This window comes from Podarcis pityusensis, assembly GCF_964106645.2.
Source record: "Podarcis pityusensis genome assembly, chromosome: 8".
In the NCBI taxonomy this organism is placed as follows: domain Eukaryota; kingdom Metazoa; phylum Chordata; class Lepidosauria; order Squamata; family Lacertidae; genus Podarcis; species Podarcis pityusensis.
The window spans coordinates 67,225,427-67,253,113 of NC_138033.1; the positions used below are offsets into that span (position 1 = coordinate 67,225,427).

Below are 27,687 nucleotides of genomic sequence, written 5' to 3' on the forward strand. Positions count from 1 at the left end.
AAAGAAAAGAAGAAAGGATTGAAAGCTGATGTATAAATGTGGAGAATGGGATTTATTGGGGAAGAGAGGAACAAAACCAAAATAGACTCACCTCTCCCTGCTTCTAAGTAGACGTGTATAGGGTTGTACCATAAACATAGTATTGTTAGGTTGCCAAATGTATTGTAAAGGCCTGGGAAATTGATTTTGTATTTTGTTTGTTTACTGAAAACCACCCTAAAGCTATTTATTTAGTTTCTGGGCCCAATTCAAAGTGCTGGTTTTGACCTATAAATACCTCAAGGACTACCTCTTTCCATATGAACCTACCCGGACCCTGAGATCACCTTCTGAGGCCCTTGTTTGTGTGCTTCCTCCTTGAGAGGTCTGGAGGGTGGCAACATGAGAATGGGCCTTCTCTGCAATGGCTCCCCGCCTGTGGAATGCTCTCCCCAGGGAAGTTTTCCTGGAACCTTCATTATACACCTTGTTCCTTTTTAACCAGGCCTTTGGTTGATCTGATTTACATCCTATGCCCTTTTAAAATGTGTTTTTGTGTGTGTGTGTGGAGCGGAGCTATTGGGTTGTTGTTTTTATTTTTATTATTTATTTTGTGGTTTTATTTCTTCTTGATTTTATTCTGCAAACCGCCCTGAAATCCCCAGGTATAGGGCAATAAATAAAATAAAATAAAATAAAGCTATGTGTATATTGTTGTTCTGTTATGACCTGGATGGGCTTCTGCAGAAGTCACAGCTAAAGGATCCCAAACAGATGGTCACCCAACCTCTGTTTAAAAAAAACAGGAGAGTCTACCACCTTCCACTGTCAAACAGCTCTTGCCATCAGAAAGTTCTTCCTAATGTTTAGTGTGAATCTGACCTAAGCTTGATGGACTAAGGATCTGATTCTGTATAAAGCAACTTCCTCTGTTCCTACGTGCTAACAGTTCTGATGATGAAAAATGAGGCGGTATTTGAAGGGGTAAAATCCTAGAATCCTAGAATTGTAGAGTTGGAACCGTCTAGTCCAAGGACCACCTAGTCCAACAGCCTGCAATGAAGGAATCACAGCTAAAGAACCCCTGACAGATAGCCATCCAATGTCTGTTTAAAACCCTCCAGAGAAGGAGAGCCCACCATCCACCATTATTCTACTGACAAATAGCTTTGTCAGAAAGTTCTCCTTAATGTTTAGTTGGAATCTCCTTTCTTGTAACTTGAATCCATTGGTTTGGGTCCTACCCTCTGGAGCAGCAGAAAACAAGCTGGCTCCACCTTCCATGGGACAGCCCTTCAGATATTTGAAGATCACCATCATGCCACCTCTCAACCTTCTCTTCTCCATTCTAAATGCACCCAACTCCCAAACCTACACAGCTCACTAGCCCCATTTCCTCTTAGCCAGCAGATGGGATCACAGTAGGCTTTGCTTCAGCTCTGAAGTTCCAGTGCAATTGGCACTTAGAGCAAAGTTCTCCTTCTTGACAGGGTGGTGGTGGTGGAAGGAAGATCCCTGCAGCTGCTCCTTCTCTGGTTGATAGATAGGGCCAGACTGGTCTTCTCCTTGCCATGGTGCTCTTACTAAGAGGTAGGAGATGCAACCTTATTGTGGCTCTTCCACCTTTAGCTGTTGGCAGAGTCCAAAGCGTGCTTCCCTTCTGCTTTGGAATGCCAGGACACTTAGCAGCACAAACTAGATCAGAGCTGCATCACACTTGCAGCAGGTTCAAACCAGTGACAGCCAACCGGTGGCCCTCCAGCTGCTTTCGGGTCCAAACTCCCATCAACCCCAGCCGGCATGGCTCAGTGCTCAGGGATGATGGGAATCACAGTCCAAAAGCATCTGCAGGCTGTCAGGTTGGGGAAGGCTGGTTCAAACCTTTTCTCTTAACAACATTTTCTGGAGAGGTGTTTCAACCCACCTCTCCAAATTCTAGTGTGGTGTCAGGTTTAGAGTGTCAGACTAGGAGCTGGGAGGCCAGAGTTCAAATCCCCCACTTGGCCATGAAGCTCATGGAGAGAAATTGGGCCAGTTGCTGCCTCTCAACCTAAACTACCTCACAGGGTTGTTGTGGGGATTAAATTAGGAGTGTGGAAGAGCTTTGTGCACCACCCTGAGCTCCTTGGAGAAAAGGATGGAATGCAAATGCAATAAATAAACCAATATTTGATCTAGGGGGCACTAGAAAGGTACTTTTCCAGTAGTACAAACCTATCAATTTAGAAGCAAGCCCCATTGTGTTCAGTGTTAACTCCCTCTGGAAACTCCCAAACTGAAAAGGCAAAGCTGTGATTTGGTTGTGGCTGATTTCTCATTTTTATTTTCATTTCTTTTTATTTCAGTGGCATGCTTTGAGTCTTTGGGGAAAGCAGCCAGAAGATAATAGAGACCTGTTTTGAATTAATAAGCCTTTGTTTCCAAAGCAGACACAAACCTTTTAGATCCATTTTGAATCCTGCTGACTGTTTTAGAGTGTTTTAAAAATTCACACATTCATAAATATGAAGCCAAAAAAGAGTTGCTTTATTGAGCATGTTTTTCTTTCTTTCACAACAGCTAAGACATGGTGGAACAAGGATGAAGAATAAGAATGATAAAAGTAGCTGCACCTCAAAGCTTGGGGAAGACTCATAGCATTGCAGAGTTGGAAAATATCCCACCTAGTCCCTCTACAATGTGTTGTAGCTTCTGGTGGGGAAGCTATCAGATAAACATTCTGGAGAGAAGTGGAGGACCTGGAAAGGGTTAAGCACTCAAATGATTTGGGTGTGGGGAAAGCTGCTGGCCCAGAAAGGGTTAAGCACATTGCCTCCCCATGCTGAATTTAAGATTGGAAAAATGAGACAGCTAGAAACTTAAAAAAAAAGTCCATCCCAAGCTTGAAGGCATGGAAGGAAAACTGTGCTCATCTGCTCCACCAAGAATCTAGTCTGGAAAAAGCAGGAAGCCTGAGAAGACACTATCCGATCCCCCAATGCCCACCATGCCATTGTAGTCATTGACTGCCAGCCACACCTGGTGCCCCTGCCGCATCTGAAGCAGGATGCCGCCCGAGCTGACTTGCTTGTCGTTGGACATGTGGTCACAGAAGCTGGCCACCTTGTCCCGGTTCAGGTACATGTTGACGCAGAGGTTGGCTGTCTGGGACGTGTGGTAGGTGAAGTAGTAGAGGCCAGGGATACGACATGTGAACTTGCCGTTGTTGAGGTCGTAGTCCTGGTTAATGTTGGTGATGGCCCTGTTGAAGACAACGGGGGCGTTCTTGGCAGGGTACTGAGCTGTCTGACGCATCACTGTGAAGGCCGACTGGTGGTTCCTCTTGTAGCCGCCTGGCTCCCCTGGTTCACCCCTGTCCCCCTTGGGGCCGGGCTCCCCTGGAGGTCCAGCAGCGCCTCGAGGCCCATTCTTCCCCACATGACCAGGAGCTCCAGGTTCTCCTTCCTCTCCCTTGGGACCTCGACTTCCAGGAATGGCTGGTGGGCCTGCAGGGGACCAAAGGAGTGCAGGTCGTGATTGGAGAAAGGAAAGAAAGGATGAATCAAGAGGATGGGGATGAAGGACACAACTATCCCTTCTACCACACTGCTTCCTGTCTCTGCCAAATCTGGGGCTGCCATACACACTCAGCTTCTTATGGAGCAAAATGTGCTTTCAAAGCTCCCTAGCTGGAGAACTACCCAGGGGTGTTCCAACTAGTGAGGATAAAAGGAGGACGCATGGGCTGTTTGATCTGATCATGGGCTGCCTATTCCTCGTGGAGGGCTATTATTATTTTTAATTGCATTCATATCCCACCTTTTTCTCCAAGGGTCCCTGTTCCTCATTTAATCCCCACAACAACCCTGTGAGGTTGGTTAGGCCGAGAGATCCAAAATCACACCCAGTGAGCTTCTTGGCCAAGTGAGGATTTGAACCCTGGTCTCCTGGTTCTAATCCAACACTCTAACCACTACACCACACTGGCTCTCACTGACTCACTGGGCATACTGTTACAGAAGTTGGTACTCCAAGGAGCTTGCCATGTCACCCTCTTATGGGGCAATATCCTCTCCCTCTCCCATCTTGACTTGAATTTAAAGTGATTGAATGTTGTCTTAAATAGCTATTTCTCCTCTCTATGGCAGTCCCATGGAATAGGGTGGGGAGCTAGATCCAGCCTGACAACGTTATGAAGTCTAGTGACAACTTCTGGTTGTCACACTTGCAAGAGGAGAAAAAAGAACCTTGCTGTCAATGCTGATTGCTCGCTGACAGTGAGCCCTGCCTTGTCCTTTTGTAGTTGTGACTTGGAGTCAAACCATCCCTGCAAATGGATGTTTCTTCCCCTCTACAGACTGGCAAAGCTGCCTGCAAAGGAAAATAAGTTTCTTTGCAGGTGCAATTTGAATCAAAACTCTGCATGTCTTGTTGTCAGCACCGATCAGCTGATTGACTCTGTCAGCAAACAATGCTTGCCAAGGAACAACCAGGAGTACACATTAAGTGCCTGATTGTTTCTTCTCAGCAGGGTCTTTACCTTCCAAACACCTGCCGATATATATGACTCAGGGTGTGGGACCAGTGAAAGTGTTTTAGAGAAAAGGACCTCATGGTCCAAATCAAGAACCCTGGCTTAGCTTAATTAGGCCCATAGACCATGGGAGGAGGAGAAAGAGGAGGAGGATGGGGAGGAGAAGGAAGAAGATGCTTACCTGGCTCTCCCTTAGATCCTTTCAGCCCATCTCTGCCATCCTTTCCCGGAGGGCCAGGCACACCAGGAAGTCCTGGTGCTCCATAGCAGAAATGTGGAGGATCAGCTCCTGTAGACGATTCCATCAATATCAAGAAAAGGAGAAGGCACCCCCAGCTGAAGAACCTCCCTGCGTCCATCTTTGTTCTGCAGAGGCAAGCAAAGGAAGCAGAAGGAAGCAAGGGTTGGGGTCACAGATGCCTCACTAGGCTGGATAAGAAGGAAAGAAGGGGTCCCTTGGCAGTGCAACATCCTTAAAAGTTTCATAAAAAGAAAACACTGTCCCTGTTATCTCCAGCAGACCTGACCCAGGCGATAGTGAACATCAGGTTTAGGCAGGAGGAAGGTGGGGGAATGTGGCCATTCAAGCAGTTCTATCTGGCCCTTAATACTCTGCCCAGGGCATGCATCCCTCTCAGGCCACATCCTTCCTTGGCTGTTGGCTTTACCTGGCTGAATGTATCATTGAAGTGTGATAATGCCTCTTGCTTTCCTGGATGGAGGATGGTGTGTGTGTGTGTGTGTGTGTGTGTGTGTGTGTGTGTGTGTGTGTGACTACACCCACCACTGGTGTGCAGCCCCCAGAAACATGTCATTGAGAGAATGTGGCCCAGGGACTGAAAAAGACTCTCCACTTCTGCCTAACCCAGCCACTCAGCAAAAGATGCAAGCAGCTTGTTCATCATACCAATTAATTATCTATTGTGCCTTGTATTTTCATCAGAAATAATTACAGGGGGGAAAAGGGGGTCAAAGCAGGCTAGTGGAAGGAGCTTCTCTCTGTCTCTCCCTCCCCCCTCCTTTTCCTCCTCTCATGGAATCCAAAAGAAAGTTGCCAAATGACTGGAAAAAGCCAGCCTGGACTGCTCTTGTGTTTTCAGCGTCAGCCTAATCTTTAGAAATGTGCCGGACAGTGATGTTTATTTCCATCATGCTGCAGAAGAGTTTCGCCTGTTTGCTCCTGTATATCAAACTGCTTTTGGAGGCAGAGCTACTGTATCCAAGTCAGAAGCTGGCACCTCTGCACCCCAAAAGATGGAAGGAGACAGGCAGGCAGGCAGGCTGGCTAGCTGGCTAGCTGGAGGAAAGGTCTTCTCACTCTCATCTTCTCTCCTTTGGCTGAGCTTGAGATCTTGTTAACTCTCTGCCTGTGTTTTCATTTTATCTAACTGCTTCAGGAGGGTTAACCTTGGAGCGCAGAAGCAGAAGGGGAGGCATGTTTAACCCTTTCCAGGCCTGCAGCTTCTCCCCCTCAAGTCTTTTCAGCTGCTCTCCAAGATCTTCATTCAAGAACTTCCCCACCTCCTGCTGTTAGGGCTGGGTGGATTTGGCCATTTTGGTTTCTCCCAGTCTCTCATTTTCCCAATTCTAAATCCACTTCTCCTTCTCTGTCTGGACCTCCCTAGCCCTTCCAGTGCCCAATGCTTTCCTCTGGGACTCCCCCAGCCCTCCAAGGACATCCCAGGGGGTCAATGCTGTTGGTGGAGAAGCCCTGAGATGACCACTCTTACCTCATTGGGTTCCAGCTGGACTCTCGCAGCCTGAAGGCAACTTGGAGGTGTCAGAGAGCTGCAGGCCAACTCGGTGTGGAGTAGAGCACTCCGTTTGCAACATCACCACCCGCAACAGGGAAGTTGGTGGCCTGGGAGAATTAGGAAGTAGACCATCCCCTTTCCTGGTTTCATGGCATTCATCTGCAAACTCTCTGGTCAACAATTCTTTTAAAAAACAAAACACAACCCAAAACACAGATCCAGCATTTTTTTTTTATTAAGAGACCTATTTTCCTTTAGTAGCACCTTAAAGACCAACTAAGTTAGTTCTTGGTATAAGCTTTCGTGTGCATGCACACTTCTTCTACCAAGAACTAACTTAGTTGGTCTTTAAGGTGCTACAGGAAGGAATTTTTTTATTTCGACTATGGCAGACCAACACGGCTACCCATGAAGAAGTGTGCATGCACACGAAAGCTTATACCAAGAACTAACTTAGTTGGTCTTTAAGGTGCTACAGGAAGGAATTTTTTTATTTCGACTATGGCAGACCAACACGGCTACCCATCTGTAACTATTTTCCTTTAGAGAGGGACATAAGAATCTTCATTATGCCCACTTGATCCTTTTGTCCATCTAGCCCAGAGTTGTCTACACTGACAGTCAATGCCTTCTCAGAGTTTCAGATGGGTCCCCAGCCCTGCATAATGCAGGGTCATTCTGTTTGCAAAGTGCATGCTTTACCACTAACCCACAACCCTTTCATTAAGACATGGGAGGGAACCTCAGGTTTAGGAACCCAAGGTGGCTTTCCAGGTCTCTCTGCTTGATCCTCAGAACTCTCCCCAGGCAACAAGCCCTCTCCCTAGGCTTCAGCCCTCACTTGTCCTGCTTTGTACCCTAATTGTTTTCCCTGCTTGCAAGGTGGTCAAGGTGTGCTTGAGAGTGTCCTTTGGTTCATCCTATAAATGATAATGGCTCTTGTTTGCATGAGTGCCGGGGTGTGTGAGTGTGTGAACAAATTAGCCTAATGTGCAAAGTAACATGTAAAGGTAAAGGGACCCCTGACCATTAGGTCCAGTTGTGGTTGACTCTGGGGTTGCGGTGCTCATCTCGCTTTATTGGCCGAGGGAGCCGGCGTACAGCTTCCGGGTCATGTGGCCAGCATGACTAAGCTGCTTCTGGCGAACCAGAGCAGCACACGGAAACACCGTTTACCTTCCCGCAGGAGCGGTACCTATTTAACTACTTGCACTTTGATGTGCTTTCGAACTGCTAGGTTGGCAGGAGCAGGGACCAAACAACGGGAGCTCACCCCGCCACGGGGATTTGAACCACCGACCTTCTGATCGGCAAGTCCTAGGCTCTGTGTTTAACCCACAGCGCCATCCGCGTCCCATAAAGTAACATCTCTCTCTCTCTCTCTCTCTCTCTCTCTCTCTCTCTCTCTCTGTGTGTGTGTATCCTGCTCACATTTGCCTCTAGCCCTGCCCACCAATGGCATGTGGCCTCTAGAAGGTTGCCCAGAAAGGAACCCACCCTTGGGCTTAAAAGGGTTCCCCACTGGTGCATGAAGACATAGTCTTCTCTAGCTCAGCTTGGTAGACTGCAGTGCTGATAATGCCAGGGCTGCATATCCTCAGGATCCCTTCCAATCCTACAATTCTGTGATTTCTATGAATACAAGAAGCTGCCTTAACTGTGTGTGTGTGCACGCATGTGCATGCAGGGATACTCTTTATATAAATTTGAATACTAGAACCATGGAATTGTAAAGTTGGAAGGGATTACAAGAGTCATCTAGTCCAGCCCTGCGCAATGCAAGAATCTTCTGCCCAACAGGGGACTTGAAACGATGATCCCGAGATTAAGAGTTCCGTGCTCCATCAACTGAGCTTAGTAGCAACCCTCCAGGGTTTCAGACAGGAGCTCCTGCTCCACCAAAAATTGCTCCCACTTTTCTCCTGCAATCGTTCTCCATCAATTTTTGAATTAAGAAATTGCATTCAGAAATCATGAAAACTGAGAGGAAATGCCAGTGACATTCTTAGGGGCAGAGGATAGAAAGAGGAAGAGAAATGGATGCCTCTTTTGCAGAAGAAAACTGCTGAGAAATTGAAGGACAGGTTTCAGCAGAAAGCAGCCCCCATGGTCATACCTGGAGATGCTGGAAATTGTGGCATGCAGTGCATGACAGCCCCTTCCCTAAATAGAGTGATTAAAAGCACCCCACAAAACTTTGCAGTGAATTGTGGGTGGGGAAGCTGTGACCTTCCAGATGTTGGACTCTGACTCTCATTAGACCCAGGCAAGTATGGCCAGCAGTCAGGGATGGTGTTGGGAGTTTTAATCCTACAACATCTGCAGGGCCACACGTTGCCCACACCAACAACATGCCATTATTCATTGATGGACTATATATCTCTATCTCTATCATCTTGTCACTCCTGAAGATGAGTTCTGTGGGCTTCTCTCAAAGGTCCGCACAAAGGTCTGTGGTCCATCTAACTTCAAACTTGCAAAATGGTTGTTTGATGTTTCCCCAATGAATCATGAGAAGATTTCCTGACCCTTCCAGGGGCAACCTTGCTCTTGGATGAGAGAGCGCTGGAGACTGATGCTGCCTTTGTAATTTTTGCTTTGTTTTCAAATATGCAAGCAAAGCATTAAGCAGAAGCAAAGCAGCGGATCCACCAGGGAGAAGATCTTGCACCCTCAATTGCCTCCAGCCCTTAACAGGAGAGGTGGGGAACCATTTTCAGCCTGAGGGCCACATTCTCTTCTGGTCAACCTTCTAGAGGCCACATTCCAGTGGTGGAAGCAACAGATGTAAATTTTGCTGCACTCATATGCCCCTCTCTGTGATCTACCCAGGCAAGTCAGATGCATGATCAGAATTCATGGACACATTCCAGTCAGATAAAAATATTCAGACAGATTACAGAGTAAGACCACAGAGGGGCGTGATGTGGGGAGATGATGAGTGGCCTGGACACATTTCTGAGGGCCACATTGTGGTATGTGGAGATTCCCCACATCTACTTCTGTTTCCTCCAAACTTAGGAATGGGGGTTGGGGGGGTATCATTCATCCTAGAGCTGTGCTCAAGAGGCACGTTGCAATTCCCCACTCTATCTGTTGGCAAAGAAATTAGGCGATCACTAAATTTCTCCATTTTTGCGGGGGTTGGACTTGCCCAGGGCCAGCCAAATACGCTTTGGTCTCTCAGGCAGATCACAAATGGAGCCACCCTCCCTGCAAGGGCTGTGTGAAGATCTACATTAGGAGCAAGTGGGGAATGAAGATCTAAAATCAGGATCTGCTGCCTGGTGGGGCCTGCTGCCTGAAGTGGTTGCCTCAGTTTGCCTCATGGGTGGGCCAGTCCTGGGCTTGCCATTAAGCAGTGGCAATAGCACAGCTTCTCTTTCCTTTTTTCCTCCCCGCTTTTTTTTGGCTGATGCTGCAAAGTTGCATCCTCCGCAATGTCCCAAACCTAGCACTGAGTGGAACAGTGTGCGTGTATGCCTGGGACAGGAAGTGGTGACTACTTCAAAAAATGATCAAAAATAGCCAGAGGAACTTCTGCAAAATGGACCCTTTTTTTGATGGGCTGCTATGAGAAGAAGATGCAGGACTAGATGGCCGCTGGCTGAATCCAGCAGGGTTCATTTTACGTTTTTGTCTTCTTCTGTTTTTAAGGGGTGAGATAAAGAAAAACAAACAAACTCAGAAATTTTCAACAACAACAATGCCTTGTGAGAAATTTTGACTCAGTTCACACACAAAACTACTCAGAGTAGACTCATAGTTGCTTTGTCCTTTCTATTTGTGATTAAGCTATTGCAAGCAGCTTGAAAAGCAGCAAAGAAGCAATTCAAATAAAAAAGTCGTAATTATTCCTAGGAAGTCCCATTGTCCACCAATGTGCTCCGAAATTTACAAAGTGAACATGCATTCTCAAGAGGTCCAAACAATTAAGCAAAAAACTCATCCATATTAAGTGATCCTGAAAATGCAGCTTGGCTTAAGGATGCTAGAAATGTGTGGTTGAAACAGGCCAGAACAAGGTGTGCCCAGTCCATTATTCTTATATTTTCAACAGGGATTGGAAAAACTTTGCAGCCTGAGGGTCACCTTCCATTTCTGGGCAACATCCCAGGAGCCTCGTGCCATTGGCAATGGGGGCCAGAATCAAAAGGAGATGGAACAATGAATACACACTTTGTAAATTAGGCTTTCTTCTACATACAATCACACACACCTCTATTCTCCATCCAGGCATTATCAGAGTTCAAGACATAAAAACACCCAAGGAGAATGCAAAGCAGGGCCAGGGAAGAGCATGGTCTGGGGAGAGTCCTGAGGGCCTGGTAGAAAGTTCTGGAGGGCCACATCTGGCACCCCTGCCCTGAGGTTCCCCATCCATTCTTTGCAGGGGTTGTCTCCAACCATAGTCCTACTCAGAATAGACCAACTGAAGGTCACACTCATGGCTGACTTGGGCTGTTGATTTCCAGTGGGTTTACTCTGGGTAGGGCTTTGTTGCAGACAACCCAATGTCCTCAGCCATCTAGATGATGCAGATCTACAACCTCCATCATCCTTGGCCATCGGCCATCCTTCCTGCTTAGGATATGAGCCAGTTCAATTCACCCGTTATCTTGGCAACCACCAAGGATGTCCAAGTTGCAAGGTGGGCTTGTCACAGTGATGTCAATCTCTTGGAGCAGGAGCTCTGCTGCCTGCATTTTTGGGAGGGAAGGGGATGGGTCACATGGAGGTAGCTTAGCAGCTTATTGGCTGGGCAATGTGTGTCCTACATTCTAGGGACTGTGATCTGGGAGCCTTCTGATCTTTCTTGGCTGCCTGGGGCTACCCAACATGAGTTGTAAAAGGGTAGCAAGTGGCAAAAACATTAAAAATGCAAACGATCATCTAATGTGTGATTGCTATGCTGCTTGGCACATGCGAAGATGCAAGGAGGGGAATTTTAATTCACAGAACACAGCAAAGAAAAAAGTGGGGGGGAATTCCACCCTTAACAAAAAAAAAAAAAAAAAAAAAAACACCATGTGGACCAACCCTATTTGGAATTCTCCTTTCAACAAAATCGACTGATATAGATTGCAACACTGGGCAAAGCAGACCCTCCTGGCTTGTCTGTGTGCATGCTCTCTCCTGGGAAAGAGGAAGAGTCATAGCTGGGGAAAGGCCCTTCTCCTGAACAGAGGAAGCTGTATACTGAACCAGACCATTGATCACTGGTCCAGCAAGCTCACTAGTGTCTACACTGGCTGGCAGCAGCTCTCCAGGTTTTTAAGTAAGGGCTCTCTCCCAGCCCTACCTGAAAATGCTGGGAGTTGAACCTGGAACCTTCTGCATGCCCTTCACTAAGACATAGGAAGATGGAAATCTGCCTTATACTTGACCCACTGATCAATATAGCTCAGTATTATCTGTTGTGATGGTAGTGGCTTTCTAGTTTTCCCAGACAGGGGACAATCCGAGCCAGATGTAGGGATGTGAGGAATTGGATAGGACAGGGACTATTGGCCTGATTCAGTAGCTAGGCTCTTCCGATGTGTGTGTTTCGGGCAATCTGATTTCCATTGCCATCCTTCCTTGAGTGAACTCTTCCCCTTGCTTCTCTGTCACCACCACTGACCACTTGCTTGCATTTTCTTCTGCGTCCAATTGGTGCCTCCACCCCGAGGGACATTCTACCTAACTGCCCAGTTTCCCTGCCTGGATTATCAGGAAGTGCTATTGCCTCCATCCATGTCAGTGGCGTAGCGTGGGTTGTCAGCACCCGGGGCAAGGCAAGTAATTTGTGCCCCCTAACCCGTGAATTTGCACCCCCTAACCCATGGATTTGCGCCCCCTAACCCTAACCCCCAGATGTTGCGCCCGGTGCGGCCGGCTCCCCCTGCACCCCCCACGCTACGCCACTGATCCATGTTCACTGAAGAATCAGGAAGGCAGATGTCAGGGCAGCCCCTGCTTTGGACATTTCCCCTTTCGAGTTGTTTATGCAAAGTATTTTGGGTTACATTAAAAAAAAAATAGTGTCTCAGCACAAAGAAACTCACTGAACAGCCCAGTTTCAAAATTCTGAATATTTATTCATTGCCAAGTAGGAACAAGACTGAATGTCCCAGGCTGGGTGGTCTGGGAACACATGAGGTCATCACTTTGCTGAAGCTGAGCAGGTCTGGGTCTGGTCAGTGCTGGGATGGGTTGGGTTGGGTTGGGAGACCTGTTTGGAGCCACCTCTTTGACCACTTTGGGTGCCATGATGGAAGGAAGGTGGGAATCTCAATGTATTTGAATGCAGAAGCGGGCTAGCAATGGATAAATCTGTTTTAATTCCCCTCACTTTCTCATTTTTCCATACGTAAGTTCCATTCACCCCCTTTCCCCACAGATTGCAAACTTTAAAAAATCAACATCAAAAAGTCCTCATGAAGGTTTGTACACATTTTGGTGTACATTCCTTCGGATATGCCCATTTTTGCAAGCACATGTATCCTAATATAATGCAGTTGTTTGCATTAATTCCATTAATTTCCACCAGTGGTGTTCAGTTCTCCTAATATACACCTTTTCACGTTCAACTTTGCTAAATGTACCCCTTTTTGCAAGCAAAGTTTCCCCGTTATAATGCTATTTTCTACATCATTTTCACTTGTGTGCAGAGTTCCCATGATGCTAAGTGGGGCACAGTTTCTTTTCAGGGAATGGCAAAGCAAAATCTGCTGGAGTGTGAATTTCAGAGGCTATCTGAGTTTCTGTATTGAGGTTTGTGTGTGTGTGAATTGGGCGGCTTCCCCTCAAATTTCAAACTCTGTGGCTTTCTTCCCCCAACCCCCAGGAAGCAGACATCTATATATGCAGTTACATTGATCTGAAAAAAGCATCCTTGTGGTTGTAGCTTTGTAGCAAGAGGGAGGTGGGTTTGGGGAAGAAGGGGTGGCCTTGTCTTCCTCCCTGTCCCTCAGGCGCCCGACGGGAAAAGCAAGAAGCCACTGAGCACGCTGTCTGCATCGCTGCTGACGTTGATGTTGTTCCCATCCTGCGGGTCGGTCTCCAGCCATACACTCTCACCTTTAGCCAGGTACAGGACGCTCCCTCCTGAGTTGACCTGCAGGAGGCCTTGCTTGTTGTTGTCACAGAAGGTGGCTACTTGGTTGCCGTGGTGCATGAGGCGAAGGCACAGGTTGCCATTGGAAATCACCTGGAAGGAGAAGTAGTAGTACCCAGCATCCTTGCAGGTAAATTTGCCCGTCTGGAGGTCGTAACCATCGTCCTGGTTGGTGATGACATTGTCAAATACCACTACATTGCCAATAGGCTTGTGGTTCTTCAGAGAGGCTGAGAAAGCGGCTCGGGGCTGCTTCATGCTGTCGCCAACTTGCCCCTTCTGACCTTTGTCTCCTTCTTCGCCAGGAGGGCCTGGGGGGCCATCGGGGCCTCGGTAGCCCTGGTTACCTGGCGTGCCTGGTGGGCCTGGCTGCCCTGGGTCACCTTTGGGTCCCTGTATGCCTGTGCTCCTTGATGCCCTCCCTGAAAGAGAAACAGAAAAACATGTGTGTTTCTTGTCGCAGCTCAAGGGAAGAAGGCCAGCCCAGGCATTGCCAAGACTTGTCTCCAATGTTACTCAGAACAGACCCATTGAAATAAATGAACACAACTAACTGAGGTTCGTTAATTTCAATGGGTACATGTTAGTTGGACAGAATGGACTATGCTGGATCAGCAAAGGTAATGGCTAAAATAAGAGAACTTAATGACGGCTGTTTAGGGAAGAATGGAAGCCTTTTTCAGATTATTTAAATAAATATTATTATATGAATTCGTGAACAGGATTGGAACTATGAGCAACAGAAATAATTAGAGATTATTGTATTATGGTTATGATATAAAAGAGTGAAGATAGGGTGCAGCAATGAGAGATATATATATAAACACCATGGAAAATGGGATGGGAAGCCAATAAAAATAAAGAAAAAAATGTCATATATTGGAATTTTATGTGAAATTGTGGGGATATATAGTTAGTTAGTTAGTTAGTTAGTTAGTTAGTTAGTTAGTTAGTTAGTTAGTGTCAGGTTGCTGTCAGCAACTCCAGGCTGGTTATAAAGACAAGGAAAAGTTTCTTACCGTCCTTTTTTATTTCATTCTTTACAGAGAGAGGCTATAGAACCCAGCCTCTTGGATAGTGGTGTTGGCCTGAGTGAATCTCCAACCACCGTCTCTCCTACTTCCTCATTCATCGTCTGCTCTACAGGTGCAGCTAAGCGCCCTCTGTCTTTGAGCTCTTTGCTCTCCTACTTTTAAGGCTCACCGGGTTCTGGGAAATGGAGGGTCTGGAATGCTTTCTAATGACGTATCAGCCAGGTGTTGTCCTGGCTCTCTCATGATTTCCCAACTTCCCCCCTCATCTGACTCTGAGCTGTGACCTCCCTCAATCCACTGTTGTAAATCTATACTATCTTCCTCTTCCCCTGGAAGGGTCAGGATGGGGAGGCGGTCTCCACCATTCCTCCGCTGCCCAGTCCCTGACAGTTAGTTAGTTAGTTAGTTAGTTAGTTAGTTAGACACAAACTTAAGTCTTGAAGCCATATCTGCTCTCCCATTCAGGGTATTACTACTACTACTACTACTACTACTACTAATCATTTTCATTAACCAGTTGTCTTAACAAAATGACCTACAATGATAGTGCAAAATAAAATGAAAAACACAACAGTGGTGAAACAATTCAAGTTACAGGGAACCAGGCAGAGGGCCTTCTCGGTAGTGGCATCCACCCTGTGGAATGCCCTCCCACCACATGTCAAAGAGAAAAACAACTACCAGACTTTTAGAAGACATCTGAAGGCAGCCCTGTTTAGGGAAGCTTTTACTGTATTTTAATATTTTGTTGGAAGCTGTCCAGAGTGGCTGGGGAAGCCCAGCCAGATGGGCTGGGTATAAATAAATTATTATTATTATTATTATTATTATTATTATTATTATTACAAGCAAATTAAAGACCAGCCTAGCAACAATTTGACAGTGAAATTTCTTAGAAGGCCGTTTCCACTCTTGCTATGAAGGCACTCCCTTCTCCAGTCTCTCCAGTGACATCTTACCTGGCTCTCCAAGATCTCCTTTCTGTCCTGGGCGCCCAGCCCTGCCTGGAGTCCCTGGGTGTCCATCTCTGCCAGCGGCTGCTTGGCACACTGTGTCCTGAGGAGCCGCAACATCCAGAATCAGAGCCAGCGCACAAGCCACCAGCCACAATCTGCTCGCCATCCTCCCTCTGTGGACATAAGCACAGGACCATATGATAATTCTTTCACCACCCCACTCCTCATCCTCTTCTTACTTCTCAGTGGGACTTACCTGACCCCCAAACCCCGACTTTTCTGAGGCTTTTCTTACATTCTGAAGGAAGGAAGAACTATCACCCAGTGGATGAGCAAATGCATTCCTCAGCACCTCCACTTTAAAGGATGAGGCAGCATGGGACCAGAAGGTCCTGAAAGAGCAGCTGCCAGTCAGAGTAAACAATGCTGTACTAGATGGAGAACTGATCTAATTCAGGGCTAGGGGACCCCTGCAGATGTTGCTGGACAACAACTCCAGTCTTTCTAGCAGCCAGGGAATAGGGGGGGAGGGGGCTTGGCAGGTTGTCTGAAGCCTGGAGTGGGGAAGATGCCACAGGGCAGGCCTGAATAAGAGACACTCAATACTCCACAGGCAAGAGCTAAAAGTGCAAGTTAGCTTAGCTGCTATTCCAACCTCAGGCAGAGTAAAACAGCCAAAATGCAAAAAGGCTTGGCTTGGCTTGGCTTGGCTTGGGGTTCCTGTTGATGTACAGAATACCTACAATAGATTGGGAATGGTGTTCTAAGGCAGGAAACAACAATCCTACCAAACGTACACATAGATTGCAGGTCAAACTTTGTAGACAGTGGCCACCCCTGAGGAATAATGCTGGGACAGAGTTGGGGGGCAGGGGACAGGGTGGGGACAACACTCAATAAGGCCAGAATCCCATGACATGATCTTCTGAAGAGCTGGAAGGGGGCATCAGAAAACCCTTCCTCCCAAAGTGCAGGTTACATCAACCCCACTCCTGCAAACTCCTTTGCTTTGGTCCCTTGAAGCCTAGTGATACAATCCAGCAATGTTATCCACAACTAAGAGTGGGGAAGCGAGCTGTATTCTTGCAGCTGAGACTTGGGCACTTCAAAGAATGAATCCAGGTTTGTCCTAATCTTGATCTCCATTAGGGGAGTCAGTGTATAAAAGACCTTGTTGTTGTTGTTTTGAAAGTTACATGCATCCCCCCCCCCCCAACTGGATATTGAGAATTGCAGCTAGAATAATTGGTTTATCATCCAAATTTTGTGCCGCTGCCATAAAACTCAGGGAACAAGCTGTGCTATTACAAAGACTAAGGCCTCAGATGCAAACTCTAGATAATATTTTAGAGACTAATACCTAAACCACGTTTCTAATGGCTGTCATATTTGTATTGCTTACTGTCATATTTGATTGTTAATTCAAACTTAATTCTATTGTGTTTTATGTTCGTTTAGTACGGTATGTGAATCTGGTCTGGGACCGTAATAAATTTCATTCATTTCATCCAGCTACTGGCTTTTTCTTCCCCCTTCATCTTGATTTGATATCAGAAAGGAACCCACCAACTCATCATCCTGTGAGATGCTCTGAACAGCAGAAAGAGGGGCCTCGCAGTTTTTATATGATGCACAGAATAGTCAAGCTGCATTGTGGACTGTGCAGACAGCAGAATAAAAAAAATCAATAAGAAAAGGTACTTAAGGAAGATTGGAAAATGTTTGCAGAATATCTGGCGAACAGAGGGAGGGAGCAGTACCAACGAAGGAGGAGTGGCAGGTGAAAATGACGGGATATGCAGAATTGGCAAATCTAAGCCGCAGAACAAGAGATCAAGAAGAAGGGGTATGTAAGGAAGATTGGGAAATGCTTGTAGAATACCTGACGAAACATTGCAAACAGGTTGAAACATTAGCAGGATGAGAGTAAATTCAGCAGTTATAATTACGTTGAGATAGAAACGAGAAAGGGAAAAAAAGGAGTAACTGTAGAATATGCAGCAGTAAGGAAGAAAAAATGGAAGGGAGGAGAGGAAGTCAATGTTTAATTTAATGTTTTGTTTGTTTATGGGATTATGAAAGATTATAAATGAAATTCATTTAAAAATGAATTTAGAGGAATAAAATTGGAATATTATCAAGAAGTTAGTTATAAGAAAAATGCCCCAGGGAGGGTCACTTACCTCCTTGAAAGAGATCCCTCTCCACCAGCTTCTTTGGCAAGCAGAATGTCTCTTTTTGGCCCCGCACAGAAAGGAGGAAGAACGGGGATGGTGGGGAGGGGGCTGGGTTTGGCTGAGTCACAGAAAATGTAGTTTCCCTTCCTCCCTTCCTCCTTTCGATTGCTTCCTCTTGGTTTGTCCACTCTCTGAGATCACAACAAGCCATGATGCCCAAAGAGCTTCAGTATCTTTCCCACTATTTCATTGAATCATAGAATTGTAGGGTCGGAAGGGACCCTGAGGACCATCTAGTCTAGCCCCCTGCAACGCAGGAATCTTTTGCCCAGCATGGGGCTTGAACTCACAGCCCTGAGATTAAGAATCTCATGCTCTACCAACTGAGCTGTCTTGGATGGGTCATCTAGTCCAAACCCCTGCTATGCAGGAATCACAGCTAAAGAATCCCTGACTAATGGCCACCAGACCTCCATTTAAAAACTTCCAATTAAGGAGAGTCCACTGCGCAGTCCACTGTTGAACAGCTATTACTGTCAGAAACATCTTGGGGAATGAAACTGGGAGTTTCCAAGCACAATTCAAAGTGCTGGTGCTGACCTTTAAAGCCCTAAATGGCCTTGGTCCAGTATACCTGAAGGAGCGTCTCCACCCCCATCGTTCTGCCCGGACACTGAGGTCCAGCACCGAGGGCCTTCTGGTGGTTCCCTCAGTGTGAGAAGCCAAGTTGCAGGGAACCAGGCAGAGGGCCTTCTTGGTAGTGGCACCCACCCTGTGGAACGCCCTCCCACCAGATGTCAAAGAGAAGAACAACTACCAGACTTTTAGAAGACATCTGAAGGCAGCCCTCTTTAGGGAAGCTCTTAATGTTTAACAGACCACTGTATTTTAATACTTTGTTGGAAGCTGCCCAGAGTGGCTGGGGAAACCCAGCCAGGTAGGCAGGGTATAAATAATAAATTCTATTCTATTCTATTCTGAAAGTTCACTCCAAACTAGTCCTGTACATCATTTTCCTCTGATTTCTGCTGGAGGACCTGAGATCAAGCTGCCGAGTGCTGCCCCCTTTCCGCCCCCCTTCTGTTCTGCATTGGTTAATTTCCCCCAGTGTTCCTGGCCCGAACAGGCTGACCACATGCTGATACATATGAATGCTGTAGATTCAGAGTTCTCTGTGTTTGGGAAAAAGTGAGTGAGAGAGAAATTGGCAGCCCTGCCTAATGGTCAGAGTACCACAGCCTGGTTGTGTATTTGCTGAGATGCTTTTCTTCTTCTTCTTCTGATTATGCAGACTGCGTGGAGAACTTGCCATATGGCACAATTCAGCTGTCAAAAGAAGAAGAATCTTTGGGTGGGGGGCAGCCCAGTGCAGCCTTTACATGTTGTGCTATGAAGTGTCCTGAGATCTTCAGGTGAAGAATGATATACAAATTTAATAAATAAAATAAAATAAATATGACACAGTGCAAATGCGGACACAACAACTGAGCCCAGCTGCAGCACAGAATGCAGGAGTCAGCTGAGTTGCATCGGATGTGCAATTGGCTTACCTAAGGGATAGCCAATGGAGTACCCTCCAGTTCCCAGAAGCCCCAGACAATCTTCTGAAATAAAGTGAGTTGGAGCCTAGGAACATCTGGAAGTCCCCACACTGGCTCTCCTTGTCCTGCACTATAAAGGTGGGTGTCCTTTTCACTCCCGAGGGCCACATTTCCTTGTGGGAAACTGGTCAGGAGCTTCACACAAGAATGGTGGGCAGAGCCAAAAATGAAAGTAATAGGGCCCCAAAAGCATGGACATAAATGCACATTCATTCTGCCCTTCCTCTCTCTCAGGGCTGCTGGATCAGGCCACAGACTCATCTAATCCAGCATCCCCTTCTCACAGTGGCCACAAGGGGAAGTCTGTATGCAGTACCTTAGTGCCATATTTCAAAAAGTATAATTCCTGACACCCACAAAGTTGTTGAGCTTTATTAGAAATCCGCCAAAATTGTTAAACTTTTTGGGGGAGACCTAACCCTCAAATAATGATTTTAAGCTTTTTGGGCTGTTTTTGATGCTTTTCCCAGCATGTTGCCATACATCCCAGTTTTCCATGAAATTTTGCCGGTTAGGCAAAATGACCCCAGACGCAATTTTTACACCCCAGAACCAAGACATGTCAGGAATTTCCCTGACACATGGGAAGTCTAGTGCAATAGCAACTCGCCCCACTTTTGATTGCCTCTGATACCAGAGATAAGTAGCCACTGATGATCTTATTCTCCTTCCCTTCATCCTTCTTCCCTCTCTTTCCTTCATTGATCTGTAATTCCTCCAACATTTCCTCCTCCTCCTTCTCTCTCTCTCTCTCTCTCTCTCTCTCTCTCTCACACACACACACACTGTGCAGTAGCAGTAGTCATAGAAAAGGACTGGGCACTAGATGGCGCCATCACACAAAAGATGCTCCTTCCTTTCACATTGAACAATGGACAAATGGTTTCCTGTTCCGTGGATTCACGATCCAGCGTAGTCTCTGAGGTCCAGCCAAACATAGCCGTGGTTCTGTTCATGTGTCAGGATCCAACAGAGCTGGCAGACAGGAACCTACAAAACTGGATTCAGGACCCTCTTGAGTCCCTTCCCCTGAGTCTTCTGCACAGCCATGGTCAGACGTTCATAAGGTCTAAGTTCACCTTCAGCCATTGCTGGAGCAAGAAGCTCACTAGGAGCTATCCGTAGTGCTGAAACCTACAGCTACTCTTGCCGCTGTCCCTTCTGGGTCCCAGCTACAGACAGATCAGAAGAGGAGTTTCCTCCCAAGGGAAACCCATCTGAGTTCATTGATGACCTTCTGTTAATGGGCAAAAGGTCTGTTTATTTAGGTCTCTTTATTTAGACAGGACCTTGGACAAAAGGCCAGGAGTTTTTAACTGGCCTTAACTGGTTGCTGCTCCGTTTTAGTGTGAAATATTACATGAGACTGTTTTCATAGTCTTTGATGTGTTGCTTAACATTGTTCTTGTTTTAATTGCATTCCCTTTATTTACTTTTTCTGAGCTGCATTCAGCATTAGTTCCATTCAGAGCAGAATTATTGAAACAAATGGGCATAACTAAGTAAGGTCCATTTGTTTCAGTGGGTCTGCTCTGAATAGTACCAATGTTGAATGCAACCCATTGGTTACACACACACACACACACACACACACCTGGTGCTGGTGCTGATGTAAAAGAGATGTGTGTCCTGAGTCCCAAAGTATTGCAGGCTCAGTCATGGAGTGGCTGCTGGAGATGGACAAGGAAGGAGGGCAAGAGGAGAAAATAGGGAGAGGATGGAACTGAGAGTGGGGAACAGAGACTGGAGGAGGCAGGTTCTTCTTCCTCCCAGGATATGGCTGCTCTGGATAAAGAAAAAGGACTGCCACTTCCCTTCTTCTCTCCTGGGAAGAGGAGAGCATCCATAGAATCTAGGAAGGACATCAACCAATCACTGGGAGTGGAAGCACCAGAGTCAGAAGAGCAAGGCACAACCTGGTCTCCCAGGGCCTGGTGTTGCTCCTGTCACTGGGAAAAGACCCATTCTCCCTGGTGTAGTGTGCATTTACATGCTTAGCAGTCTCATGAGTAAGGATGCTTTGCCCTGCCTTGAAAAGCTTGGTGGGTGGGCATGCAAACCCATTGAGACAGGTCTCTTGCTTCCATGCAGTTCTGTTTTTAGCCCAGTTGGTCTTATGGTCCTTTCTTGTCACCTAACCTGAGCGCTGAGGCTTCTGTGACTCACTAGCTGTTGTCCCTTTACTCTGCCTCAATAAAAACCGCTTCCTTATTCTCAGTGATGAACCTCTGCTTTTGTGGTCTGAGTGGGAACCAGGAGACTGTGGCCCTGCAGAAGGAGGAGGAGGAGAGTTTGGATTTGATATCCCGCTTTATCACTACCCGAAGGAGTCTCAAAGCAGCTAACATTCTCCTTTCCCTTCCTCCCCCACAACAAACACTCTGTGAGGTGAGTGGGGCTGAGAGACTTCAAAGAAGTGTGACTAGCCCAAGGTCACCCAGCAGCTGCATGTGGAGGAGCAGAGACGCGAACCCGGTTCCCTAGATTATGAGACTACTGCTCTTAACCACTACACCACACTGGCTCTCCAGTTAGACTCCAGCTCCCATAAGCCCCAGTCACCATGGATAATGAATGAGAGATCGTGACAGCTGAAGTTCAGCATCACCTGGGGAGCCACTGCTTGCCCATCCCTAATTTGTTCTCTCTTGCATTTTGAGCTCCTCCCCTACAAGCCAAAGTGGAAGCCCTTAGCTGCAGCAGCCAAAGTCCAACTGCAGCAAAACTCACTTTTAGAAAACGGCAGGGTGCAAATTGTCTGTCTAGAGGTGGGAAGTATCTGCTTTTGTCCCCCTCTTTTTTTTTAGTAGTGATCCAACAAGATAACACATGTCATTTAGCTATTCCAGACTTGTAAACAATGTGGTTCAAATCATTAAGATACAGGTTATTAAAAATTTATCTCCCCTGCCGGCAAATGCAGGCTGATTTGGAATTCCTAGGTTTTGTGTCCTGTTTCTGAACAGATTAAAGGTGTTGTTGTTGTTTTTAAGTCATAAAGTCTCCTCTGCCTCTCATTTCTCCTTCAAGCACGTTCTCTCCATCCATAGCATTCCTTCTTGCATTCAGAGCTTCTGTGCTGACAACAGCCTCATCTCTCGGTTCTTGATCTGTTTGTCTCCCTTTGATTCCCTCTTGTCTCTTCATCTCCCTTTACTGGGTGTCTGCACTGTCACAGAGCCAGAACTCACTCATCTTTAATTATATATTTATTATTGCATTTATACCCCATGTTCCTCCCTCCCCTCACACCCTCCGGAGGTCAAGGTGGTGCACATGGTTCTTCCCCTCCTCATTTAATCCCCACAATAGGTGCCAACTCCCTGGGGCCCTGGGTGCCCGGGCACCCATGAAATTCCCCATGAAGGGGCCGGGCAAATTTTGGTGCCAGGGCTGCGTGACACCCACGGCCCTGGGCACCCATGGTAGCAGGGCCAAGCTTGCACTCATGACACCCAGTGAGCTTCATGGTTGAGTTGAGATTCGAAACCTGGTCTCTGCGGTCCTAGTCCAACACTTGAACTGCTATGTCACACTGGTTCCTTTCTTCTGGGGTTCCTTCCACCTATTCCTTCCTCACTTCTCTTCTGTGGAGGAAGACAGAAATAACATGGCAATACAAAGGGGCAAAAGAAAAAGGGGGGAGCACCCTGGTCCATTCAAATTGAAATCGAGCCCACATTTGTCAAGAGATGTTGGCTTATAGACAACTAAGTTTCACTCTTAATAGACCCACTGAATTAATGTGTTTAAATCAGTCACTACCATTACTTAAAAGAGGTCTACTCTGATTAGGACTAGCATTGGATACAATCTAATGTTTCTTGAGATTCCTTCCTTCCTTCCTTCCTTCTTCTTTCCCTGGTAAAAAGGGCACTTTGTGAAATTTTATGCACACACTTGCAATTTCCCACCCACCAAAATATTAGGAATTTGCCTTATGCACCATTGGTCCATCTAGTGCAATATTCTTTACTCTGACTAGCAGCTTCTCTGCAGGGTTTCAGTCAGGAGACATTCCCAGCCCTACTTGGAGATGCCAGGGATTGAACTTGGGATCCTCTGCATGCAAAGCAGATGCTCTACCCATGAACTATGGCTTTTCTTCCATTGATCTATGGATATTCTGGAATGAAGCTATCCCAGCGCATTGTAGAAGGTGCAAAATGGTTGGCAGTTGCTCTGTACTTTGACTGTGCTACTAGCCCTGAGAAGTCATTGGAGATTTTCTACTTCCCCCAATGAAACGTGCAACATGTACAGTGGTACTTCGGGTTAAGTACTTAATTCGTTCTGGAGGTCCGTTCTTAACCTGAAACTGTTCTTAACCTGAAGCACCACTTTAGCTAATGGGGCCTCCTGCTGCCGCCAGGCCGCCGGAGCACAATTTCTGTTCTCATGCTGAAGCAAAGTTCTTAACCCGAGGTACTATTTCTGGGTTAGCAGAGTCTATAACCTGCAGCATCTGTAACCTGAAGCGTATGTAACCCGAGGTACCACTGTAGTTTGACCCTGCTATACTCCCTCTTCTTATTCCCAGTCTCAACTTCTGGCTCATCCTCAGCCCATTACATTTTCCCACAAACAGAGGGAGCCATTTCCCCAATCTAGCCAGCACTGAAGCAATCTGAACAGTTCCAAACCATTTTTTAAAATGTTCTGTTTCTAGGGAGTTTCCCCTCCTCCCCTTGTGGATTCCCTGCAGGATTCCATAATGGGGAATCGTTAGATTCAGAATTAAAATATCCTCAAAGAGGGGCATTAGGCAGAGAAAGGCTGGCCTCCGACCTCCTTTGCAAAGCATGTTCTCTTTTCATAATTAGCCGCATTCCTGCCCAGCTAAATGCAAAGTTTGCTGGGTTGTAGCGGGGAGGCGGGACACGTCTGCTCCACAGCAGAGGGTGCTGGCACCCTGGGGAACAAAGAGAAGTGGCTGAACCCTGCAAGCTGCTTTCAAGAACTCTCTATCCTCCATCCAGGCAAGCAAAAGGCATTGTCAGAGTTCAAGGATGCATTTTCCAAGCAGGCAAATTGCATCCAAGGAGAGTGCAAAGCAAGGTCATTGAGAAGTGTGGCTTGGGGATAAGGGGTGATATTCCCAAGGGCCAGATAGAGATGCTCTTTGGGGTGGGTGGGGGTGAATGCATTTGGCCCTGGGCTCTAGGTTCCCCACCCCTGCTGTATGCAGTTATTTCTAATGCTTCCTGTAGTTGACCTTGGCTTCCCAAAGACTTTGAGAGGAGCTTGGCCAATTTTTGTGGTCCTGCAGAAATTTATGCCATTGGCAAGGTGTCAGTATGAGGCTCTAAAAGTAGCCTTCTAATCTTTCCAGGATATTGAAAAGACAGGAAGAAATAGGAGGACGGGTAGCTAGGGATGTCAAATAACATGAGAGAAGACTACTGCAAGACTTTTGCTTTAGGCAAAACCCCCAGTACTTCTCTCCAGGTGAGACTTTGCAAATTCAATTGATGTCTGGCCATTCAGGCAACTGCAGGTTTCTTTCTGCATTAGTATGCATTGGCATGACGCATCTTTGCTTTTAACTGGGGTGGGGAGGACAGACATTTCTCCTCATTATGAGAAAACCTGCCCCCAAACTAAAGGATGACCTGTGCCACCTCAGAAATATGGGGGTGAGTGGAAGGGTGTCTTTTCAGAAGCATGCGTATGCTGTGGTGTCCTTTTGATTGTCAGAGGCCCTAGAAAGCAGATGCCAGTCAATGCATGTAGACCAGAGATGGCTACTCTGTGGATCTCCAGATGTTAGACTAACGGATACCATCAGCCCTTGCCAATATGACCCATGGTCAGGGAAGATGGGATTTGTCATTCAGCAACATCTGAAGGGCCACAACTTCCCCAAACCTGGTGTAGTCAGTACTAAGATAGCTAGAGCAATATTCTTGATACATAGGAACTCAAGCGGTGGGTGAGATTCAACTGAAATCAGAATCTTGAACCAAACTGGACTCATTCAGGGTGTATTCAGAGATGAGGAATACTGCATTAGATTTTTTTTTTTATGGTCATGCTAGGGCTTCTGTCCTAAGATTCCTTTCACACTGCAGCACCTGTTGAATTATGGATCTGTCAGAGCTATTGGCACGTCATGCTAAATTTCATTCACACCAGTGGGCGCAATGTGGCATGACAATGAATGTCATTGGACAATGTCACTTCTCCCACACTCTTTCTGCACATGCTCACTTCTGTTGCACCCCCACAATTCACCCATGAAAATGTTAGGAAATAACCGTGCACCTGAAAAGCTCCCCAAATTCTGTCACTTTAGACTTGCAACTAAGGGGGCTGCAAACAGATTTTGGCTGGAATAAGATAACATGGAAATGAGTGCTAAACATGCACCATATTCCAGTAGATTTCCAGAAGTGGCTTTTATGTCATGCAAAATTTCAAAAATAACAGAGATTTAGGGAAATGTAATGAACAGCAGCATGAATGCTGCCTCTGGGAGATCTGGGCTTTGGGTGAGCCCAGTGGAAACAACCCTGAATTGGGTCAGGCTGCCTAGAGTGATCCAGAGGACATGAGGCTGAAAGAAGGAGAAGCAGTCCCTCCTGCAGAGTGGGATTCTGCAGAGAACATGCACATGTTGGGAAGCAGACAAGCCCAGTGGGAGTTGGTCTAGATGACTCTTATGTCCCGTCCAACTCTACAATTCTGTGATTCCAGATGGTGAGTGGAAGATGCAATCCTGCTGGCTGCAGGGTGCTCTTCCACAAGGGCCTCCTTCTGCAGGGAAGATACTTGCAAAGAAGCACCCTGCAGGATTGAACCCTCCTGCTCACAGAGGATTTCAGAGCGTCTCTCTGACACTACATCTCCCCCATCACCCTCCCAAACATATGTTTAATTAAGGTCCTCCCCTTCCTTGATTTGGGACCATATCTAAGTCAGGTTGGTTGCTCCGTAGGTTGGTTCAGAGTGGGGTGGTGATCTGCGCACAGCCTAATAGCAAGCGTCCAACACAAAGTCAGATCATAGACCCAATTCACTTGGTATGATTTATACCAGGGCTGAGGTCCACCAGTTCCTGGATTTCAAAATTTCAGAATTGACCACTGCACAATTGACGGTGCTCAGGCCATCACTTCAGAAACAGAACCAGCTTTGAGTTCCCCAATACCTCACTGTTTCCAGAAGACATTCCCTTGCTCCACAGTGTGATAAAGAATTTCCCCAGTTTCTAAGCTTCTAAAGTCACAGACACCCAATCCAAGCAGATACAATTGATGGTGGGGTGATGGCTAGGGATGGATGTTTCTGAAATTCCCCTCGTCCCAAAGTCTCCAGGCCAGAGCAGGGAAATCACAAAGCAGGAAATCTTTAAAATCCACATCATGTAATATTTATACTGGTGTCTTAAGTACACTAATGATATGATGAAATACTTGCAGTCTTCTTAATGGAAAGAAAGAGGCAAACAAGGTTTCCTTGTCTGAGTTGGTTCCTTTTCTTTGCTCCCTTGCTAGGCAATTTGCTCGTTGCTTTTTCCAAGCCATATTTGCTGAAGGATTGCAGTAACCCCCTACTTTCTTAGAATCATAGAATTGTAGAATTGGAAGGGGAAATGAGGGTCAGCCACCTGCAATGCAGGAATCTCAATATGCAGTGCTTGAAAGGTTGAAGAGCAAGAGGGGGCTTTCACAACTGCAGGCAGAACCAGAGATGGAGATCTGGTTACGTCAAAAGCTAAGCAGAATCCCATGGTCAGAATGGCCCTTTCCTGTCACCCCCAGTCCGCTCACCCCCCTGCCGAAAATGCTGAGGACTGAGTGTACATAGCATGGTAATGTATGAATTGACAAAGAATTGGAAGAACATTACTGGAGTGGGGTAATAGATTTGCATGCAATATGCATAGGCAGATTTTTTTAAAAAAATAATTTTTTTATTAAAGATTTCTTAGTTTACAAAAGTACACACCTTGTCTCTTTTTTCAAGTTGTGTTTTCTACAGATTCGTTTCATTTGCTGTGCATACATTGTTAGGTTAGGAAGAAAAGATGGGGAAAGAGGGGGAGTGGTGAGTGGTGAGTGTTGAGTGGAGTGGGCTGGGGTGGGATGGGGTGGCAATGCTTCTATTCTTCTACTTAGTGTATGTGTGGGGTTTTGTGTCAGCATGATTTCCTTGGTGGTTAGAGAGGTTGGTGGCCTAGGGTGTGGTTGGTTGTCTTTAGTTGGCTGTAGTGAGATTTGGTTTTGTGTGTGAGTGGGGTGTGTGTGTGTTTGGATCAAGTTAGCCAAATTGATTTGTATGCTTTTGGTGGATTCTTTTTGTTGTCTTGTTGGGCTGTGTATGTGATAAAGGGGAACCACACCGGGGTGAAGGCATCTTCTTCTATTTGTTCTGACAGGATTTACATTGACAAAAAAAATTTAAGGCTTGAGAAAAGGCATTCATAAACAGAAAATAAAGGGACGTGGGTGGTGCTGTGGGTTAAACCACAGAGCCTAGGACTTGCCGATCAGAAGGTCGGCAGTTCGAATCCCCACGACAGGGTGAGCTCCCATTGCTCGGTCCCTGCTCCTGCCAACCTAGCAGTTCGAA

At 46.5% G+C, this 27,687-nt stretch overlaps 2 protein-coding genes and 2 long non-coding RNA genes across 4 annotated transcripts in view; 1 reads left to right on the top strand and 3 right to left on the bottom strand.

Moving 5' to 3' along the window:
- LOC308482840 overlaps window positions 1–27,687 on the bottom strand; it is a 380,605-nt gene that overhangs the window by 14,620 nt on the left and 338,298 nt on the right. The gene's annotated exons all lie outside the window — the stretch shown is intronic.
- On the bottom strand, window positions 2,479–6,382 carry C1QC (complement C1q C chain). The gene is made up of 3 exons (XM_081016282.1): window positions 6,223–6,382; window positions 4,674–4,858; window positions 2,479–3,464 (listed from the first exon to the last, which is right to left on the bottom strand). Exons 1-3 carry the CDS (start codon window positions 6,225–6,227, stop codon window positions 2,908–2,910), a joined length of 747 nt encoding a protein of 248 aa, XP_080872408.1. The 5' UTR covers window positions 6,228–6,382; the 3' UTR covers window positions 2,479–2,907.
- On the bottom strand, window positions 12,306–17,660 carry C1QA (complement C1q A chain). Its single transcript, XM_081016287.1, has 3 exons — window positions 17,519–17,660; window positions 15,339–15,508; window positions 12,306–13,767 (listed from the first exon to the last, which is right to left on the bottom strand). Exons 2-3 carry the CDS (start codon window positions 15,499–15,501, stop codon window positions 13,199–13,201), a joined length of 732 nt encoding a protein of 243 aa, XP_080872413.1. The 5' UTR covers window positions 15,502–15,508; window positions 17,519–17,660; the 3' UTR covers window positions 12,306–13,198.
- On the top strand, window positions 14,193–18,870 carry LOC308482859. The gene is made up of 3 exons (XR_013989468.1): window positions 14,193–14,491; window positions 16,890–17,032; window positions 18,804–18,870. It is a non-coding gene; the product is annotated as an uncharacterized lncRNA (long non-coding RNA).